We start from the raw sequence: 22,557 nt of genomic DNA on the forward strand, positions 1-22,557 counted from the left end.
CACTGGTCTGAGTTGACCCCAGAAGAATGCACAGGGCCATGAGAGGAGCTCATGGGCCTCACAAAGATGCCTGTGCTGAAGGCCAGGCTGAGCCTCACAGCCTGGGCTACTTCTGCTCCAGCACCCCCTGGATGCCCATTGCCTTGGAGCTACCCTGACTGGGTCACAGGCCACCCCTAACATTCATCGCGTGTGCTGTGGGGACTAAAGCCTAAAGGCTCCTGCCCTCCTGGCACAGGGCCCATCTGACCCAACAGCCATGTGCAAAGGTGATCTCAGATGTCTGGGACTAGGGCTAAAGGCAATAGGGTCAAGTATTGATTTGGGTATATTTGCCTACATCATGTCCCACCTCGGCATAGCCCCAAGCCTTGCTGGAAAGCAGCAGTGCCATGCAGCTCACAACCCTCCCATTTCTCTTGGGACAGGCTGACTTCCCATTGCCTTTGGTCCCCCAGCTTACCTTCTCCAGCATCTCCTGAAGCATGGTGAGATGACAGGCATGGGCAGAGAGTACCTGACCTCCTGGAAGGGACACGTGTTGGGAGTCACCAAGGGTGAGGCTCCCCGGGGAAACCAGCCACACAGAAAAGAGAGGGGTCCCAAAGCAACCCCCTCTCCCTGCCTGGGTCTCCCGTGTCTGTATGCTGATGAGCTCTGTTCATGGAGGAGTCCACCTGGGGCTGGCACAGCAGCATCTGCATTTACAAGAAGACTGCGGCTCTCAGGGCTCCTCCTGCCACACTCCGGGCTTGGGTGCAGAGCAACGTGTGGTCAAACCTCAGGGTATGCTCAGTGCAGCTGCTCCACATGGGGCACCACCAGTGCTGTCTGCTCCCTGGGGCCCTCAGAGAGGAGACACGTGTTTGCCCCGCACTGGTCCATGGTTCTGTGATGTTCTGCCTCTCCTGTAACACTGCTAGCTCTGAGCCATGGCAGTCTAGCCTCATGATTTCTTGTGGTGACTTCTTGTTCAACACGCCCCTTGATTCCCATAATTGTGTTCTGTATTTGGAGGCGGTTACACTACTTCAATTTTCTCTCCAATCGCCTCTGAAAGAAGCCTGTATATTTCTCCTTTTTCCCTGGCTGGTTTATTTTTAGCTCCCTCATTTCCAGCTATGCGTATTCCTAGGGTTTGGCCGTAAATATTTTACAGCCATTTTTAAAGGTGAGGAGAGCCACCAAAGCCTCCTGCCAGCACTGCTCCGCATGTACAATGCCTTTGCTGCCCTTCCCAGAGGGGAAGGAATTGCTCTGCTGACACAGTGGAGTGACACAAGCAGGAGAGGAATGTCAGCTCCTGGCTTTGGGATTGCAAAGCCTCTCCCTTCCCCAAAAAACAGTCCCTCTAAAATTAATTTGGTGTCAGGTTGTGTCTGGAGGAAATGGCCTGGCAGGAAGGTCAGGCGGAACCAGCACCATCAGGGGATGCTGCCTGAGACCCAGAGCAGCTGCGCTGCCTGCCGAAGTCTGGCACTGGCTGGGCTATGCCAGAAAGTGCATTGGGGCAGCTAAAGGAGGAGAAAAAGATGTGGCTGCTTGATTTCTCTGACACGCTGCTCGTCTCTCTCTTAGTGGTGGGTGGGGAGCTGAGTCCTTCACCTCCAGGGAGGGAAAGAGAGAGAAACAAAGCATTTTCTTCCTAGCTACAAGCTGAGACTGCGAGCTGGTCAAACAAGGCATTTTTTAGTATTCTCAGTGCCCTCTTGTAGGCAAGATGCTCACCACATCTGCACATGCATATGCACCTGGATCAGTACTTGTGCATCAGGGCAAACTGCTGGCTGTCAGTAAGTGCAGGTTTAACCCTCTTAGCTCTCATGCCGAGGGCTGTTAAACATCGGCTGCCACCCTATTCCACATCCATTGGGTGGTAAGTGCCATGGCTCCGAGGCACTTTCCTGGTGCCCAGAGAGGATTCTGCAAGATCCTGCTTTTCCCCACAACTTGCTGCCAACTGAGGATGGCAGCCTGGCACCTCAGCATGGGGGACTGAGCTGCTCTTGGTGGCTTCGTCAAACATGCTAAAGCTGTCACTGCCTGATGGAGAGGATGGTCAGAAAGGACAGGCTGAGGTACAAAATATTACCTGGGATTATGGAGAACAAGAGTCAGGCCTGGTTCTCCAAGGCCTGTTTCCAAGTGTTTTCTGGGCACCAAACACTTCATGTGAGTAGAGGCATCTTGAAAGTCTTCAGTCCAGGGGATATCTGTGTGGTACCTGACACAGCAAAGCACATGATGCCTTGGAGAAAGAGCCATGGCACTCAATGTTGCTGTGGGCTCCTCTGGGAACAGTTCCCGGAATGTCTTCAGCCAGCGATGCAGATGTTGGTATCTTCTTCCATAAACCTTGAGGCTGCATATGGACAGACAGACCTGGGGAGCATGAGATGGAGGGAAGAGATACCTGTATGTGCTCCCAGAGCAGCCCATGTGTCTACACCTGCTCCGTGGGCAAGGCATCCATTCAAAGCACGGGCAGGCCAGTGCTTTTGGCACCCGGCAGGGTGGCTGAGCTGGCAGCCCACCTGTGGAAAGGCACTGTGGTTTTCTGGTGCTGTCTGTCTATAGGAACCTGGCTTTCATTTAGCAGGTGCTGGTGGAGATCTGTGTCAGCCTGGCCATCTAGGTCTGGGACCATTCCAGCACACAGTGGAACTGTACTTCAGACCAATTCTCTTTACCAACAGATTCAGCTTTATTGTTATTCTTTTTTACATGATTCTTAGTGCACCATTTCAAATAAACTATCAAACTGTACAAAGAAACAGAGATAAAAGAAGAGGTGACAAAGTTGGGCAGAGGTTTTTAGTGCCATGAACTGTCATGGAAAACAGCAGTCCATAGGCTCTCAAACACTGAAGGTCCAAATAAATCTTATCTTGTTTGTTTAAAAAAATGCTGCAAAATAGAAACAATAAATGACTGTAATTAGCAGCTACAAGATCCTTCAAAACTGGAATTTGATTACTGTGAATGCACCTAGGGGAAAGAAAAGCAATCTGAGATAAAGGACCAAAGCAAACAGCGAAATAAATAAATAAAGTATGGAAGGGCAGTTGTGGCATTGAAATGCAGAGGGATCACTTCTAGCACAGCAGTAAATCATTGGACCACAGACAGCAGAAAGGAACAGCAACACAATTCCCCGCTTAAAACAGTATAGCATGTGCATTGCAAAATGGAGGAAGTACAACATTGATGGGCAGGTGGAATCGCTCCTGCACACAAAGGTTCAGCTGGATCTGAAGCACAGCTCCAATTATGCCTCAAACCCAAAGTGGCGGATGCCATGGGTGCTAAATAAGCAGCCACTTGGCCAGTTTGTCTGAACAAGCAGGAACAGGAGAGCGATGTTTCACAGCAAAGCCAGGTGGGATTTCCATTTGAGTAAAAAAGGAGGGGAAAAAAAAAAAGAAAAGATACATAGGCTACTGAATTTTTTAAAAAACATCCTGGTGGGTTGGTCAGACCCTCCATGGTCCCTAGTGTCTTCCCCAGGCAGCTTGCCTTCACTTGCACACTGAGGTTAAAAACCCACATTAAAGTTTCCTTATATATATATATTTATTTATATATATTCATATGTATATATATATATATATATAAAACGGATAAGGTGACAGAGGGCACTTGAGGGCTCTTCTGCCGTGGGCAGATGACGTTCCTACATGCCATGCTGAAGATGCCTCTCGCTCGGTCGGTGACTAGCTCATGACACCCATCCTATCACAGCATGCCGAATGGTGTTCCTTCCAGGGGAGAGACATGCTCCCTGCTGCTCTGTGCCATTCTCTGGGAGCGCTGGTGGTGCCACAGACCGTCGTCTTGTCTGAGTTGCCTGCTCTGCCGGTAACTGTGGACATGAACCAGTGGGGACTCCAGGGAGAGAAGGAGGAGGAGAAAGAGGGCTGGTGGAGGAGAAAAGAGCGACCTGGCCCTTGGAGAACCAGCATATCCCTTTGTTGTGCAGTTTGTGGTAGGAGGGAAAGAAAAGCCACTGGTGCTGTTAGGGATGAAGAAGAGATGGCGTGTCTATGATGCTGAAATGCCAGAGCATTGCCAGAGAGTGTCAACTAAAGCTTCTTTGATTTCTTTCACTAGAGCAGTCACTGTATCATACATGTCTACAGTTTTGCTCATGTAATTTCCTAGGTAAAATTGTGCTCATTGATCTAGTCCAGGAGCGCAAAGCATCGCCGGTTCATCCCCCCATGCATGCGTTCCTTGTTAAGTGTTCTGCTCTAAAATGTCCTTTTCTGCCTTACAGCTGATGGACATGTGCCCTTGGCTTAAGGAAGGGCTTGAATGTGTCTTCCGCAAAGCAATGTCGTCAGCTTCCACCTTGAAGAAACTGGTTTCAATTCTCTCCAGGTCATCGGTCCCAACTTTTATCTTCATGCACAGCAGGTTGATGTATGTCTCATAGCGGCTCTTCTGCAGGGAAAGAGGGAACAGAGAGCTTTGGAACAGGGATAACCCACGGTATACATGGAAAGCAAGAGGCAATGCCATCTGCTGCTGCAGCAAAACCCATCCTATATTGTCAGGATCCCACTAATCACAACTAACAAGTACTGTTTAAACACAGCACAGTTCTTGGTCTATGCAAAGCCTGCAAAGACGATCGACCCATTGCTGAAAGGGTTGAGGAGCAAGGGGAAGGTTATGCAAGATTCTTACAGTTGCTCTTACAGGTCTTGACTGCCACTCTGACTGTGTAAGGCAGATACTGGAGGCAAAACAAGACCAAAAATCTGCTCCCTCCTGATTTAGGAGTGCCTCTTGACTGATTCAAATACTTCTTGATGTTGTCTCCACCCAGCGATGCACTTGTTACTGCTGAGCTGTGCTCCCATTGCTCCTCACAGAGCACAGCATAAAGGGAGGCATCTCCTCTCTGCCTGGCCCACACCATTACTTCAGGCTTAGATGGGGCCTCTTTTTACAGACGTGTCTAATATTTGTCCTTTCCCCTAACGTCTCAGAGGCAGCCTATACTCGCTTCTCTGTCAGCATAGAGAAACAAGCATTTCTAGAGCACATCTCACAAGACAGATGAGATGCATTACGCTCTGGAAGTGCCAACTTCTTGCAGACGTGAAAAGGCAGCCTAGAGAAAATGCTCAGATGGAGACTTCTCTGCAGGCATCCAAAACAAGATGTCTGGAAAACAGGAGGCAGCTGCAAGCAACTATTTGAAGGGTTCACACAAAGACAAGGAACCAGCAGGCAGAAATTGTGGCTTTGGACAGTTAGGCTAGGCGTCACCCGAAAGGGTGGTGCAGCCGTGGTATGCAGGAGGTGGGACATTTCTGACCTTGGAGATAGTTCTGAGACTCAGTCACAAAATGACACATTCAGCTGGGGCTAATACTGGGAGCAATCCGAGCTTCTGCTGGAAGCAGGACCAGAGGCCTCCAGCTGTCCCTTCTCACTGACAACTATGTTGCAGAAATCACACCTTCTGCTCAAATCTCACTGCAACAGATTATCCCGTTTCTCCCACAATTAAACACTTCTTAGACTTTGCAGAGAATTTATAGTTAGCTACATGCATCCTTTGTCTGTTACCAGCTGTAATGGTTTTCATGCTTTTTAATGGTTTTTAATTTTTTTATCATTATTTACAGAAATGGTTGCAGCAAAACAAGATTAATTCTCCTAAGGATTCCCTTAGCTTTTTATTACTGTTGCTGAAAAAGACCAATGCACACCAAGAACTGAACCACTTTCTTACTTGGGACCTGAGGAAATGTCAAGTTTCAGCACAGTAAAGGAAGATTTTCTCTCATCAGTTTTCCCCTCCTCTGGTTAGAAATCACAGAGGGGAGGAAATATCTGTTGTTTCTTTTTTTTTTTAGCTTCAGTGTCAAACAGTGAGGCTTGCTGCTGCCCCAAGATACCCATCCAGCCTGCAAGCCCTTTCAGTCTTTCTCTCTTGTTTCACACTCTCCGAGGCTCACAGCATCTTCTCCAGAGTTCTTAGTTCTCCTCAATCAGCCAAGGTATCATTTATCACAGAAAAGATGAAAGTTCCTTTACCTCAAATATTAGGTAATGTTCCTTGAGCCTGTATTCCTCAGCCTCTTTTGACTTGAGGCTCTTCTCTACAGGATGTAATTTATGCTCTGCTAATTCGTCTGCAATCTGCTTCATTTTATTTTCATGAGACCTCAGCTGTTCCTCCTGCCAAGAGAAGTGTGTCAGGTATTAAAATGCAGGAGTGCAACACCCGAGTGCACCGCCTGCCTGTTGATGTGGGGATCTGTCTCTGCAAGGATGTAAGCATAGCTATTGTGCTGGAGCCAAAAGTGTGCAGTACGTTTGCAGATTCATCTGATAAGGAGTAGCTGAAACACAGGTATTTGAGTAAGATCAAAACTCATGTATTACAAGTGCCAAGAGTAGATTTCTCTGGCACCTGGGCTTCTTTAGCATCATAAACACAAAATGTTCTTTAACATTTAAATACCTTTAACAGCCAGGTACAGCCACCAGTGTCCCCAGAGCTGCTCAGATTGCCCTTTTTTGAGATAAAAGTACCCTCCCCATCTGGGCTCTGAGAAAGGCGACGTCTGGCCACATTTGTTTCAGAAGATAGATAGGAGCTGTATCTCTGCCCTGACTTATCACACTGCCCTCCCCTTTGCTGGGGCCCAGCAGCAGTGTTTCCTATTTTTTGGAGGTGCTGAGGCACGGTGGGCTTTCCCTGGAGAGTGCAAACAGCAGCTACTCTTTGGATGGCAGGTGCTCATTGCTCTTGGTTAACTGAGCCTTAGGCAGCTGTGTTCTGGTGCACCAGCCCCCCCCCCCCCCCCCCCCCCCCCCGTTTCCAGGAAACCTTCCCCGCCAAGTGGCACTCGGACTCCCCCTTTGTCAGTGGCTTTTCGGCTTGAGAAACAACAATGTGCCACCTCCAAGTCCCATGTTATAACCCAAGGATGTAGCCATCTTTTGGGCTCAGTAGCACCAACTTTTGCAACTCTGGCAACAGAAAGGTGCCAAGATGTGATAAGCAAAGAGTAATGGACAAGCCAGAATCAACAGCCCCTCAGGCAGGGGCGTATGCATAGGGCTGCTTTATAACCACTGCAAAGGAAGCACTGACCAGACACCGGGATTTGCCATAGTCTGTCCAAGGTGCCCACCCTACTGCCCTGTTCCTGCCCTGAGCACCTGAACGTGTCCAACAGGCAGGGCCAGGGCAGCGGCAGACAGGCTCAGCCCGAGCTGCTGAGCTATGGGCTGCAGGGCTGGCTGAGCCCCAGGCACCCCTCCATCGCTCCATCTCTCACACGTTACCTGGCACAGCTTGGTCATGGATGAAGGCAGGAGCGGGCGGCAGAACTTCTTCATGGAGCAGATTGCAGCCGGGAAGGCTGGGGCAGAGAAAATGGCAGCAACAAGGTTGATTCGCAGGATCCAGGAGAGCATTTCTTCCTTACTTCTGTCATGGAGGATGGAAGAGGAGAGGGGGTGTCTGTAAATGCTCCTGACCCAGGACCAGATGGCTGAGAACAGCCCTGGAACCACCCGCTCTCAGGTGGCCACCAGTGGCCTTGCTTTGAAGTCATTTCTGTGCCATCCTGGGCTGTGAGCAGAGGGAAACACTGGCTACCTTGGCTTCCCTATGGTGCTCTAACGATTTCAGGGCTGTTGTCTGCCTCTTGAAGCCCTGGCAGTCCTGCCTTCCTCACCAGGTGACTGCATTCCCTGAGGAGCTGGGGAGAGGTAGCATGGTGGCAAGGGCTGAGGATCTCCTGCTCCTTGGAGAGCAAGAGCCACCATCACAGAGGTCCCACAGAGCAGGGTGGACCCCTAATCTGTGTCATTCATGGGACACTGCCCAGGGTCCTCCAACAGATCTGTTCAGGCACTGCTCCCCCCAGCCTTCAAGTGGGCTTTGACTGCACAAATTTGGGTGTCAAGCCATAGCTTGACGTTAGTACCCCAGCCCAACTTACGGACAATGTCGCCTATCTCAGCAGGACACAAGAAACCATCAGACAGAAGATGACTCAGCTACACCTGACACTAGCACAGCAACTTTCCTCTGCAATAGACTAAGGAAGAAAGAAGATACAACCTGGCTGGGGAGACTTCAATGAGCTTTAGACAGTTTCCCCATCAAAAGCCTCTGAGAGGAACCACCAGCTCCTTAGTTCAATGCACCATACAGATTTTCTCCCTTCCCCAGACTGGCAATAGAAGTTAGTAAGTGAGCCCTCTACTCAGCCCTTTAAATGCCAGCCCATCCTGCTCAGCCTACCTCGGTGACAGATGAAAAAGGACCTCCAGGGCTGACACGCAGCTACCAAGTGACAGGTAGAAACTGTGACCCCATGACCGAGCCCTTGGCACAGCCCTACAGCCCTCACCCTCAGCCCTCCTGCCCAGAACCTTCCTCCCCCCCAGTTTGTCCCCTAACATGTGTGTTGGTCTGGCCAGGTTGGAGGGAGGCTGGCAGTGGCTGGAGGTCAGGCTGCCAGCGCAGGTGCTGCATGGAGAGCTGACACTTACGGGGCCTGGAAGAGGAAGACTCTCCAGTCAGCTGTCTTCAGCTTGAGCACGTTGGACTTCTTGCTGTAGTCAGAGGCTTTTGTGGCTAAGGCGTGGTGCACACGGATGGCATTTTTCAGATCCACTTCAGAGAGGTCTTTGTCAGGTTTATATTCATCCTGAGAAGAGGAACGTTAATTGGATAATGACAACACTAACATTTGTGGGCTACTTTAATGATCCTGCCTTTCTCTCTGTGCTATAATCACAGAGTGCCGAGACCAGGAAAAGCACTGCTTTGTACAGTAAATGCTAGGAGCTGATAATAATAATTAACATCTGGCAACTTCTTCTATCATTAAATTTACTGAGAAGATGTGAAGAAGGAGATGAAAGTTTTAAGCATAATTATCAATAGTTATCTCTAATACAGCACATGCCTGAGGCTTTGGGGGAAGACACAAGACAGGGCCAGGTTTCTTCAGATCTTCACCCACAGCACAGAGCACAAGCCGGGATGCAGCTCCTGGTCAATGGCAGGTATGAGTGAGCGCCTGCCCCGGTGCTGCAGCTTCGGGTGGCAGCGGATCTGGGCTCAGGCTTTGCACCGTCTCGGGCAGCCCTGGCACAGCAGCATTCCTGCAGCCAGTGCACCTCCATGCAGGTGTGGGGCTTGCTGGGCAGTGGCCAGACTGAGCGTGGCCCACCTGAACCATGCTTGGTCTCTCTTTAGTAAGTGTGCCCCCCTGGAATGGTCTCTCATGTAATTCATTAGGCTGGCACTTGCAAACTGCAGCAGAATTCCCTGTATTCCTGCTTGACTTTCTCCCTGAAGGACAATTTCATACAAGCAGGCAATGTAGCAATAACTACATATGTGTATATTTAATAAACAGAGAGAAAATACCAAACATGGTATTCTGAAAGGATGACCTTGGCACAGTAGTTTTTAGGAAAGAAAGGAGTTCAGTGCATCCTATGCTTATCCTTTGCTTTCCCAGTGACTGAGCTCCTGGCCACTTAAAGCAATACTGTCCCTCTCACTCTGCTCCCTTGCCAGCTCAACAGCTGGTCCAGCCAGGTGGTGGGATGGAAGGATGGACAGATGAATGGATGCATGGGTAGGTGGATGTAAGGAAACCTGGCCCTGGCTAAAACAAACCACCATCCCCAGGCCATGTTAGAGGCCATGTCAGGACAGGGTGTCCCTGGAAGGGCCTGCCTTGCCCTGCTGATTACAGTTCAAACCTACAGGACTAATCCACTTTTATGTTTTGCTTTCCTTGACTCCTCCTTGGCTGTCAGCACAGGGATGGCTCTGTCCAATAGTGGTGGTCTATATGTCCCTGCCCTTCCTTAGCTTTCAAGCTTGAGCTCGGTCTGTTCTGCAGATTCGCAAAAACCTGGGTTTTCTTCTTGTGTCCTGGTGGTATAAACCCAGCCATTCAGGAAAAGCCATGCTACAGCCTCCTGGTTGCTAACCCTAGTCAGTAAGGCTGTTCTCTGGTGTAGGGTCTGAAAGGTCTCCCTTCTGTTGCTCTTCAGAACACCAGGGACCAGCACTGCCCAGCCCATGGATGTGGCTCACCCAGACCCTTGCTGCTGATGGGAAATAAGCTTCTGAAGCTTTTCCTTCCTTCCTTTTTTTAAGCAATCATCCCATCCAGGAGAGGGGTTGCCATACTGTGTTCACTGGCATGTGACACCTGGTCTTGTGCAAAGGAATTCCATGGGGCCCAAAGCCCAGAAATGTCTGGCATGGACTCCTGGCTCACCCAACTGCCTTCTTAAGAGTGAACCCCAAAGAAAAGCCCTGGCTTTCCAGCAGAGGAGGGGATCGGTGCCACAGGCACCGCATTCTGGGTAACACCCAGATGGGCTGTGCTGCAGGGCAGAATAAACAGCTTTTCCACAGTGGGGACTTCAATAACCAAAGGAATGGGGTATTCGCCTTTTAACAAAGAAAAAGAAATGCTTTGACTTATGGGGACCTAACATGTTAGCCTACTTGGAAAGTTGCTTGGTGAAGACACTGTTGCTCAGGCCTCATATATTGTAGGGAGACTTCCAATTCTGGCTGGTTTTCCAAGGCTGAAGCTCTTTGGATCTGAATAAATCTGGCTGTGATGCCCACGATCTCTTATTTCAAGACAAGCTTTCTGAAAATGCAGTGCAAACATGTAGGCTTAATGGCATGCAGCAAGGAGAAACTGGTTTGACTAATGCAGATCTTCACCTCAAATGGTATCTCCATCTATTGTCTCCACCAGTTTCAGGCTCACAGGCATCAATGCAGGTGTAAGGACAAGCCAAATCTTTTTCTTTTTCTAACACTGGGCCCAGTAAATCAGCGTAAGGTTGAATCAAGCAGATTGTCTCTCTACCTTCTGCCTTCCAGCTGGTGGAAACAGGCTGTGTTTGCAGGAGTGCATGGTGCTGGAAGCTCACTTTGCACTGGCCGGCTCTGCCAGGAAGCTCCTCTTAATGCCTGTGCTGCAGTAATCACCACACGTACGGCTGCCAATGCTGGGAGACCTCTGTGTGCTCTAAGCAGGCCCCCTCTGCAAACCGCACACATGGCTGGAGCTATCACAGTTCCTGGCACTTACACTGTAGTGCAGGCAGGCCACACCACATAGCCTTCCCCTGGGGAATAACCCCACTACCCTTCAGGAAAGCACATCAGCTCTGCTCCAAAGCCTCCAGCAGGTTCTCTCCATTTTGCCTTACTCCCTTTCTGAGCTTTGATGTAAGTTTGTGTGCATAAACTGCTGCCGAGGAAGAGATATGTCCAAAACCGTAATGGTAACACAGTTGCTTTCAGTGACAAGATTCTGGTTTAAATCTCAAAAAACTGATTTATACTAAAACACAAGCAGTATCATCTTCGGAGGAACTGCAGGCAATGTTTCGTCCATGCTATAGTACTGCTCACCTTTTTCATGGTGTTATCTTGTCATACGCTTCCTGGCAAAGGGGTTAATTTGGTATCACATGGCTGTTGATTGTTTGTCTTCTGTGTTCTGCACTGTTCACGCAGGTACTTGCCACTGGTAAACGGGCAAGGTGTGCTGTGCCACACCATACCACCATCACCCTCAGCCCCCAGCCCTTGAATGGTTCATTTTCCCCTTGCTTCTCCAGGTGTAGGATGGTGGGGCTCAGCAAATTTTGGGGTCTGTTTTGGGGATATCTTCCACATTAACTGAGCCCAGGTGTGGACACTTTGTTTCAGAATCCTTCTCAATTAATTTCATTCATTTTCAGCTGTTAATGTTGATGGTGTAGACAGACTGCCCCATTCATGTGCCTCTCCTGTCTGCGCCAAGGCTCTGCTTAAACATGCACAACTAACCCCTTGCCTGGGGCTCCTTTCTGCCACGGCAATGCTCCATGGTGCCTTTGGCTTACCCTCCGGATGCCAGCTCTCCCCTACTGCCCATCCCTGTGGGCAGGTGGTGGGAGATCCACAACTAATATGGGCTCTCCAGCTCAAAGCTCGTTTTGTCAAGAAAAGGCATCCAGCTCTTGTGCCTGCCTTCCTTCATAGGGCACCCCGATAGGGTGAGAGAGCCCAGTGTCCTGTTGTCCTCTTCTCTGGACTCAGCACCAGCCCTGAGCAGTAATGTGAATATGGACATGGAGCTACAGACATTTCTCATGCTCTGGCTTGCATGGGTTTTCCTCCTTTACCTTTTCTTTGGCTCACATCTACCAGCCTGAACAAACCATTTAATAGGGAAAACTAACAACTGTACCCTTTTCAGTCTGGTCATGAACCTGGTGCTCCAAGGAGCACTACCATGGCAAGGGCCTGCCTGCATGGTACAGCACCCATGGCTTGGGGCTGTGCTGGGAACCCCTTCACAGCTGGGGGCTGCAAGAGCAGACCCTGTGGGAAGACCTGCACCTTTTCCAGTACTTCTATATAAAAGCACCTCATGCTTTATAGCTCTCCATCATTCCTCTCAACACCCCTCTGTGTGTGGTGATTAAAGGTTATTATCCCCATTTCACAGAGGTGAAGTAAGTTGCCAAAGGCCATGCAGTGAATCAGTGCCCAGTGCAGATTAGAGCGCAGGAGGGGTGCGCCCTGCTCCCAAGCCTGCATTTCTTCCTCGAGAATGTGCTGCATCCCTTTAGGGGATCAAGAAATTGCTTCAGCAGACTATGCTAGAACACGCTAATCCAGCAATTAACACTGGCGAGTCAATGACATGTGACATCTCTACATCAGCAGGTTTATGGCTGCTGCCTGAATTGCTTCTAACAGACTGACTTCTACTTGTCCACCCAGCCACCTACTCTTCTGCCTATCTTATGTTCACCTCTCTCTGTATCTGCCCATTCCTCCTTCCTATATATGTATCTCCCCAAGCCTTCACACACACACACGTGCATGCGCGCCTTCCCTCTCTCTCTTACTCTTATTTCTAGTCAGCTTGCTCCCCAAAACGAAATTGAGAAAAGTTTCCCATTAAAATTATGAGAATTTTCTATTAAAGCCTAGAAACTCGATTTGGTCTGAGCAAAAAACTGGAACAGGCTGAACTTGTGCTCCTTGGCATCAGGTGGGTCTTGAAGCAGGTACTTGCTCCTCTACCTCCACATCAGAAAAACTTTTCCCAGTGATCTGTGTTCAGGCCAGGTTCTACCTTATGTTTATGTGCAGGCATCTTCTGCTGAGAGCTTGGGAGGCTGGCACACCATCTCCTTCCTGCACTGTGTAACTCTCTTGCTCTGCAAACCATTCCATAGGCAAGAAATTGCACTAAGAATCAACAGGGCAGGTGAATGTTTATCCACTCTCTGTTGCGGTGCTGGAAATGTTTGGAAGTGGCAGGGCGAGGACTTTGTCTTCATGGTCTCATCCTTCTGTCCTCTCTCTGCCAGCCTGACAAACACTATCTACAGCCAAGCCCAGCCCAAGAAATCCTCTGAAGAGGACCATTTACAGTCTGGCAGTAGCTCATATCTAAGAAATCCCTCTGCCCAAATCCTTTGCCCAAACATTCCTCAGGTTAATTTTTGCTGTTGTTCCAAATGCTACTTCCTTGGGGCACCCTTGGCAATTCCAGTCCCTCCTGCTAATTACACATCAGTCATGGGTGTTATTTATCAGATATTTTCATAACCTAGCCAAATCTTAGGTGTTTTGCTTCTTCAGTCCTTGGCCATAAAGAAAGCCTTCAGTTAAGATGTTCATGAAGGTCATCTAGATAAGAACACTGGTCTTCTAATTGCCACATCAATCTCATTCTCACTCTTTTTCTGAATTCTAAACACCCAGTACTAACACAACAAAACTATGTTAATATAACAGTCTGGATGGTTACTGCTACTAGACTTGTACAGCAAAGAAAACCCAACGCCATCAGCAGCAATGACACTCAGTGTTGGCTTCATGGCTCCTTCTACTGCTGTCCAAGCAGCCAAGAACACCTTCAGTAAACTGGATTTTGGTCCAGCACGGGAAGAAAATTCTGTTCTGAAAGTATATTTAATTCCAAATATATACCCCACAACAGACACACCCCAAGAGACATGCCCTAGAAGTCCTTGGTGAAAAATTCATCTGGATCCAAATGGTTCCTGGGATTTTGATGAAATTGCATATTTTTTTCCATAGAAAAACTGTCATAAAATAAAATGTTGATGGTAGCTCTGCACAAGTTAAATCCTTAGGCATCACCCATGGTCAACATCAGTACCTCTTTGGTGTACTCCATGTGAAGACTCATAATGAGACAAGAGACTGGGTTGTAGGAAAAGTGCCACTGACTTGAAGAACGCCACACTTAGAGGGCTGCAGAAGATCTGTGCTCTCCAGTACGCTGCAGCTTCCCTCAGCTGCAGGGAAGAGTGGTAAGGCTGTAAAAATACCACTTGGCTAAAAGCAGCCCATACTGTAAGTTACGATCGGCTGCTGCCAGATTTCTGTTGGCTTTGTGACATGTGCCATAGGATCTGGCAAAACACAAGAATCATTGGGGTGTGCTATGAGCTCTGAGTCATAATTCCGTGCTGCCCTGAGGATCTTTCTGCCTTTCTTATATAATCCAATGTTTGTTTACTGTCATTGCTTTGGAGATAATACTGCAATACATAGGAACATCTATCCACAGGGAGTGCTGTTCCAGCAAGGTGAGTTCAATGGGTTACTGCACAGCATGTGCTACTAAGGTAGTTCAGACCTAGTTCAGTGGGTTATGCTGTTTCATGATGAACAGACGTTTGGCATCTCTGGCTGGCTCATGCTGACATTCAAGTGAGCCCCTATCCAGACTCCTTGGATTTTCCCACAGAAAAGACTATCCATGAAAATCTTCCTAGCATCCAAGTGTCCTGAAAGGTAGAGAGCTGAACGCTACAGCATGCAGGGAAGCTCTTCTGTAGTGACTTTGCCTCCCATGAGGACCTGGGATCTATACTTGTGCTGACTAGAGGTGACTATGAAACAAACCAAGACGGAGACAGAAAGTGTCACTTGGCAACCCATGGAAGGACTCAACAAGGTCCTGAAGGAGAAGATAAACTTTAAGCATTTAAGTCCATACCAGATTCATGAAGCTCCTCATAATCAGAACTATGCCAGCAAATAAAACAATAGGCAGGATAAGACTGGTCTGATGATCTGCCTCTTCATATTGCATGTCTCACGAACATCCTATTTCACCTATTCCATATCATCTGTTCAATCACCCTCCCCAATAGCTCCTACTTGCTGGAACACTTTTGTTGAAATCTTGCCTCAGCGTTCCCTCTTTCATACTTCTTCCTGTATGGTCCTCTTTTCCAGCTATGAATAGCATCCTTAGCATGACCACCACTACCACCAAAGTTGACAGTATCCTCCAGTTCTGTATGCTGGTCTCTGGAGGAGTGCTGTAGATGTCCATGCATGAATTAGGGCATGGATTCACCTCTACTTGCATCTACGGGTCTCCTGCTTAGGAGAGCATGACTGCTTTGGAGACAGAATGAAACAGCAAATGGAATAGTCCACCACAGTTACCTTTTGTAAATAAAGGACAGTCCCTTTAAGCACAGCATAAAATTTCTTCCAACCTCTTCTTCCTCTGGGAGCTAAAAAAGGAAGAACATTTAATGATACATGTCTGCTTCTGCCAGTGCTGCCTGACCTTCATATTTCTGGCCAAAACTAACCCTTCTTCTGACCCACTGCAGGCATGCACTGATGCTCGGACCTCACACACCTCCAGGCTATTGCCTACGAGTGGCTTGTCTGCAGGGGCACATGTCTGAGAGACACAGGCTGGGAGATGCAGCCTCCCAACAGGAACACAGGCAGGTCAAAACCAAAGAAGAGCTGGTATAGGGGTACCAGTGGACATGTGCAGAAAGTCTCTGCTCCTCCAAACCCGTTTCATTTTCCTTGGACTAAATGCTTGAGGAGCAGAGACATTTCCTGAGCTCCTTTGCTTCAGATGAGTTAGGCAGACATACCCTGGATAAGGCAGCTTCTGTTCCACTTAGAAGGGAGCATTACCACTAGCCATCTTGATGGACTCGGGGACAAAGAGCTTGCTGGAAGCTGGAGAGGGGTGGGAGGTGAGGGGGGAGCCATCTGCATCACCACAAGACAGCCGATCCTCCAGGCATGGGCTATTAAGAAAGTGCTGGAAGCAAACAAGGCCTTTGGTGGTAATCTCTACTCAAGACTTTTAATTGGTTGCAGTGACTGGGCCAATTGTATCAATTAGCAAAAGGGGTTATCCAAAGTTTCATTAATCTCTGCTCATTAACAGTTCCCAGATACATTTTCCTTTACCATTCCTGTAATCCCATATGCTGGCAGCAGAGCTATGAGGCATCCTGTTGCCCAGCCAGCATATGGCAGCTGTGTCCAGCACATGGCAGCATATGGACAGGAACAAAGCTTTGAGGACCAGACTGTCCCCAAGGTCAGGGCTGGGGTGGACAGCTGCTGTGGAACCAGCCTCACCCCACTGCTCAGAGTGTGGAAGTCAGGATTATGCCCATGCACAGGATGGAAGACCAGATCTATCTGTGTGGGACAGGCACTGTTAGGTTCCTTGGCAGTGAGAAGGGAAGACTGAGGCCTCCTGAAAACATTCATGTCTACAAATACCTCACAACACCCTCCTTTCCCTGTGCCCTGGCACTCGGGGATCTGGGAATCTCTCTTGTGTTCCCTGGGAAGCAGTGGGGAAACGCCTTCAGCAGGAGAGCCAGGAAGGTGGCTAGGGCAAAGCTCTGGGACCACCTGGGGCACACCTCCTCCTACCCCATTAACACGTACTTCTCTTCCCATCCATGTCTGCATGGGTTTTACGCGTGAGGACACCGTGCTTGTAGGTGACTGCGTTCAGTGCTTGGGGGATGTCCAGGAAGGGGTTGCTGCTGTCAACAATCCTTGTCATTTTCTTCGCACTGGCTCCAAATTTGTCATCTACCAGCTCGGAGAGTGATTTCCTCAACTCGTCCTCATCACTTGGAAACAAAGTCAGAGAAGAGATTGAGTGGAGGACACGTGGGTTGGGTCACAGTGTGCCCTATCTGCTTTGGTTCTAAAGAGAGTTACTTATTAGGAGACTAGTGAGAGAAAGAAAATGAAAGGAGATGCAGGGACTGTAACACACAGAGTGTGCCAGTGGCGGTGATCTGGACATAGCTGGGAGGAGCACAGGTGACAGGTAACTGTCCCAGTGGTCCCACTGCAAGGTTACTCAAAACAGGTAAGGGAGTGGGTACCTGAACACCATGAAACTGCAGGCACACCACTGCTGAGGACTACAAGCATCTCACAGGGTGAGTCTCCAATTCTGTACCCTAAAATCAGAGCTTAATGATGTCTTTTGCTGAAGACCAGGTACCACCGGGGTGTCTCACTCCCTGAGAGGCAGTCCCTGGGGAGATAGTTAGTAGATACTAAACGAGCTTGAAGAATATCCTCTGCATCTCTGAGGAACAAAAGCTCTTCAGACATTAGGGAAATAGGCCACTTGATCAAAAAATCACAAACCCTGGAACAGGTTACACATCAGCTCCCCATTTGTGTCCTCAGGATGGGCCAGCAGAGAGTGAGAAATGCTGCTCATTTCCATAAAAACTGCTTCTCCCCACAGATCTCCTGGGCCTGGACAGAGAGGGCTGAGCAACTTAGGGAAGCATCCGATGATTCCACCAAGCCTGCCTCTTCCTGTTTGGTGTAAAATCTACTCTGGCACATAGGAACTACACCCTGTATGGGAAGTTACATTTCCCAGTGTCCCTGGGACACTAAGGAGGGAGAGAGCAAACAGGGAATTTCTGCCCTGTGTGATATGTGCTAACGTCTAAATGGTATGAGTGGTCACCTTAGGCTGCAGATTAGACTGGGACCAAACCTCAGCTGAGGAGTGACCCAGGAATGATCCACCAGCTGGGACGTGTACAGTAAAATGCCACACTTCCTCTCCTGAAGCAAGTAGATGGCCAAAGTATTAGACACCTCTTGGAGGAGAAGGATGATTTCTCAGCCCTCAGCACCCACAGGAGTCCTGGGGCTCAGGCAGAGACCAGACACTATGCCTGGGTGGGAAGTTAGTGGGGCTCAGTTCTCTGAGCTGTACTGGAGGGACTCCTCTGAGCTCCTGCTTGCTGCTGGGATGATGGTTGTCCACCTGCCTGTCCAACTGGGCTTTGTGAGCAAGGGCACTTCAGTCCCCAGGATGGACAAGGGCAGAAGGCAGAGGCAAGCAGGGAGAACAGGGTCTTGCCTGTGCATGGTTACGACTCAGCACCACTTGGTGCCTTCTGAAAGAGAACCAGGTACCCCACGTCTGGGAGCATCTGTCCCATGGCAGAGCAGCCCCTCCTTGCAGCTTGTCCCTCTGCCAACAAGCAGGACAGCCTGCAGCACAGCAGGTCCCAGGCTGGCATGAGGTGAATGAGGAGGTGCAAGGATACCAGCAGGCTGGGTGGAGAAGGGCTGATGCAGGGCTAGATGCTGCCGACTGGAACCACACCGCTGCCACAGGATGCGGGGGTGCTGGCATCCCTTGGCTGTGCCCGAGCCAGGGAGTGTGCACTGGCAGGCATTGTGTAACCACTGCCCGCACCCAGCCAGCAGATGCACTTCTGCTGAACTCTTACATAAACCATCCCACCGGCACCTTCTGCCGAGCCACAGAGCTCCCTCTCACGACTACCGCCCCGCCAACCCGGCCTCGGCTGCAGGGCTGGCGTGGCTGCTCTCCTCTCCCACAGCGGCCGCGCAAGATTATTTTTAAAGTGAAACTGATGCTACGTGACCTGCTAGGAAACCACTGCCCTGCCAGGGCCACTGGCTGGCTGCATCCCTGCCAAAGGAGAGACCAGCCCGCAGCAAGCACTGCTGCCGTGGGGGCACGGCTGGCAATGGAGGCTGCTGCTCTGCAAAGCTTGACACGGGTAGCTGGGGAGGAAGGAAGGGTCAAACTGTCTCCAGACACATTTCTGGCTAAGACAACATGAGGAGAAGAGCAGGTGACGGAACTAATGGCCCAGAAGGTTCTGCTCAGTCCCATGACCCTCTGGAGACAAGACAGGTCTGAGGCTAAGAAGGGGCAGAGAGGAGAGATGTTTACCGCGTTAGCTTAAGGCCCTGGGGTCTGTCACGGGCTTTCCCATGGCAGCGGTGGGGGGGCGCTGGGGCTGGGGCTGGGGAGAACAGCACACCCCTCCCTGAGGGCCCTGTGCTCAGGGCAGGCGGTGGGTGGCACAGCAGGAGGAGGACTGAGGAAGGTGCTGTATCAACTTGTCATGGAAGCCAGCTGTCCCCAGACTTGTTTCGGGGTTAACAAATGATCTGGAGGAGGAGACAGAGTGCACTTCACGTTGAGTTTGTGGATGACATGCAAGTGAGAGGTGCAGGGCCAGCGCTCGGAGGGGCAGAGCTTTACCCCAGTGCCGCACTAGGCTGGGGGGGCTGCGGGGGGGCGGCCGGGCTGCCCGGCTGAGGAGCAGCTCTGCAGAAAAGGCCCTGGGGCTCCTGGTGAAGACGAGGTTGAAGAGGAGCCAGCCTGTGTGTCCTGGCAGAAACAGAGACCAAGCGCATCCCAGGCTGTGTAACAGCGGCACAGCGAGGAGGCTGGGAGAAGTGACCATCCTTCTCTGCTCTGCACTCACTACATTATGTCTTGATACAGCAAACAGTACTGGGTGCCCCGTACAGGAAAGGGCATCAGCAAGGTGGAGAGAGTTCAGCAGAGGCTGCCAAGATGCCTGAGGGCTGGAGCGCTTGCAATATAAGAAGGGACTGGACTTGTTCAACCCAGAGAAGAGATGGCTTTGGGGAACCTCATGGCAGCCTTCCAATATGTGTGAGGAGGTTATCCAGGGGACAAAGCCAGGCTCTTCAGTATGGTGCATGGCAGGAGGACAAGAGACAGTGGCCATAAGTCAAAACAACAGCAGTTTCAAATGGGTAAGAAAAAAAATGTCAGTCTCAGAATAATTAAGCACTGGTTCATCGATCCAGAGGGGCTGTGGGTTCTCTATCCTTGCAGGTTTTCAGGATCAAACTGAACAACAACCTGAGCACCCTGGTCTGAATTCAATGCTGACCACACTTTGAGGAGGAAGCTGGGCTGGAGATCTCGCAAGGTCCCTTCCTGCCTAAGTGATTCTGATACTATTTCCAGAAGAAACTATGTGGAAGAGATGGAAAGTCTCAATGGCCAAAATAACCCCAGATCATCAGCTCCTTATGCAAAGACCTCTGAAACACCTGGACAGGGACCAGTATTTTATAGATGTTTAATAGCAAACAAAGACGGCATTCCCTTCCTTTAGACATGCCTGTGGAACCTGTGTCCACAGACTGCCACCAACCTCCCAGTTTGCTCTTGTGTCTAAGCCATAAGTAAACCCAGCTTGCCTACAGGAGGGACTTCAGTGCTTAAGGGTTTGGCAGGAAATATTCTGAGAGCTTCTGGGGCTACAAACAGGACTCAAGACCTGTCAGCTACTTTGAAAGACACACTACCTCTCAAATGCTTAACATATACTTACATGGCCCACTCCAGCTTCTCATTCTTGATGGAGTTATATAGTGTCTGAAACAAGAACACGGAATTAGCTGTGTCTCTCATGGAAGACATGTATGGGTTGCGGAGACCATCTCCTCCACACCCTATCTGTGCTCTTGGAGAGATACCTTCCTTGCTGAACTGTCCTGGGGAAGTATTCACCATAAGCAGGACAACTGCTGTCCTGCTGGACCCTTTTTTGTCTATGTGCTACACCAGGTATTGGACTGAACACATAAACAGCTGAGGGGTTGCTCAGAAGCCTGTATATGAAATTTGTAATTCTTGGTGTTGTGCCTAGTCCTGAGTGAATCCTGGTCTAGACAAAGATGGTAGAAGACTGCGGGGTATGCCAAGATACCTCCAATGTCTTGACTAGGGGAAAGTGACAGTGGAGGCTTGAATGCTGCCCTGAGAAGCAGGAGAGGGATGAATGATCTTGGGGATCAGCTTTTCCAGTTCCTCCTGTGCAAAATTCCAGAGGCTTCCTTGGGGCACTGGGAAAGAAGCAGGAATGGGCTAGGAAAGCAGAATGTGGAGGTGGCCCTGATCATACTGAGGGGAGGGGTGAGGTCTGCTGGAAGACGGGGGTATCATCTAAAGCATGACATGACCCCCGTGACGTAACACTGGTCATTTGAACCTCCTTCCATACAGAAAAATCCAGGTCAGGCTGCTGGACCTACAGCAGGTGCGGACCACTGTGGTGCTGCTAAACGATATGGAAGGAGAAAATGCTCACTTTGGGGTGCTTAACCAATATTCCACAGTACTGAACAGAGAAAAGTATCAGTGCCAGATGGTCACATCTAGGGGTGAGGGGATAACTTGTGCATTGTCTGGTGCATCACAGAACTACCATGGGAGACAGGGACCCTTGGGACGCTCTGAAGGCAGATCTGCCACTAGTCTGGATAAAACATGACCAGGGAACAGACCTCTGGTGGATCACTGCAAGTTAGCAGAAGCTATCCATGTGCGTGCACTGGAAAATGCTGATTTAAGGGCTCAAAGCATCCCAGCAGGACAAGGTGGCACTACAGTAATAATGACAGCATCCCACTGTCTATCTATATCATGTTACCTTCAGCAAATCCTTTGCAAAGTCCTTCCCATCATTCAGCCCATCCAGGTTTGCTATGAACTGTTGACACGACATCTTTTTGCCAATATTCTGTAAGGCAAAGAAGCAGTTCATTAAACTTCTGGAAAGTTTACACTTTAATCAGTGTCTTATAAAGAACAATTGTACATGTGACGGTGAAGCTTGCATTTGCCCCAAGAACGCAAAGCTGAAAGGTCTTCTGCTCTGATTTTCTATTGGGCTCTTTGCTTTTTTGCTCATCAGCATTCAAATGTTTCAAATTACCTCTTTCTTAATGGTGGATATAAAACGCCTGAAAACAACATCTCCAGTTCTTCCTCCAAACTTTCTAAGTGATCTCACCTCTGGTCTCCAGGTTGGTCCTGGTTACAGGGCCTGTGTCTCAAAGCTCAAGACATGCACTCACTGCCTTGAAATTGCAATGCCTGAATGGGTCCCCAAGCCTGCTGTACGTGAAATTGCATGTGTACTGTCAGCCTCTGAAGACAGCCAATGGTGGGCAATAGCTTGTCCTTCACGGAAACTGTTATTTTTTTATTGCCATTATGAAAAGAGATGATCCAGCTACTGGTGCTGCGTGCACTCAAGTGCTGTGGCATGTGAGGGAAATGCACAGACACTGGGAGAATCCCACAACCTGGAGCACACTGATCACCAGCTAATGCCAAGACTATTTGGTGCTAATGCTGCCAGGTCATCTAGATTCCCTGATGTCAGTCTGTGGCGTCTGTCTTCCCAAACCCTTTACTCCTCACCATGGTCAGGTGAGACACTTTCCCAGCCTGTGAGGGTCAAGGGGCTGGAGGCAGGAACTCTTTTTCCAAGCCTCCCTCTCCAAGGGACTGGAGCAGAGGAGTGGAGCAGTCAGTGAGAACTGTAGTTTTCTGAAAGAGAAGTCTGACACCACAA

The 22,557-nt window shown here is 49.5% G+C and overlaps 1 protein-coding gene across 4 annotated transcripts in view; it reads right to left on the reverse strand.

Moving 5' to 3' along the window:
• Nucleotides 1–2,680: 2,680 nt before the first annotated feature.
• The window catches only part of PSD2 (pleckstrin and Sec7 domain containing 2), a 78,796-nt gene continuing 58,919 nt past the window's right edge, over nucleotides 2,681–22,557 (reverse strand). For 3 of the 4 annotated variants that reach the window (XM_055812719.1, XM_055812717.1, XM_055812716.1), the window contains 8 exons: nucleotides 21,628–21,718; nucleotides 20,527–20,570; nucleotides 16,793–16,983; nucleotides 15,524–15,594; nucleotides 8,530–8,687; nucleotides 7,312–7,456; nucleotides 6,052–6,195; nucleotides 2,681–4,443 (listed from right to left, as the gene is read on the reverse strand). In XM_055812719.1, coding sequence (XP_055668694.1) covers nucleotides 4,237–4,443; nucleotides 6,052–6,195; nucleotides 7,312–7,456; nucleotides 8,530–8,687; nucleotides 15,524–15,594; nucleotides 16,793–16,983; nucleotides 20,527–20,570; nucleotides 21,628–21,718 — 1,051 coding nt within the window. In that variant the 3' untranslated portion in view covers nucleotides 2,681–4,236. The remainder of the gene's footprint in view (nucleotides 4,444–6,051; nucleotides 6,196–7,311; nucleotides 7,457–8,529; nucleotides 8,688–15,523; nucleotides 15,595–16,792; nucleotides 16,984–20,526; nucleotides 20,571–21,627; nucleotides 21,719–22,557) is intronic. The other variant, XM_055812718.1, reaches the window with a different exon arrangement.

This window comes from Falco peregrinus, chromosome 8, assembly GCF_023634155.1.
Source record: "Falco peregrinus isolate bFalPer1 chromosome 8, bFalPer1.pri, whole genome shotgun sequence".
Classification (NCBI taxonomy): Eukaryota; Metazoa; Chordata; class Aves; order Falconiformes; family Falconidae; genus Falco; species Falco peregrinus.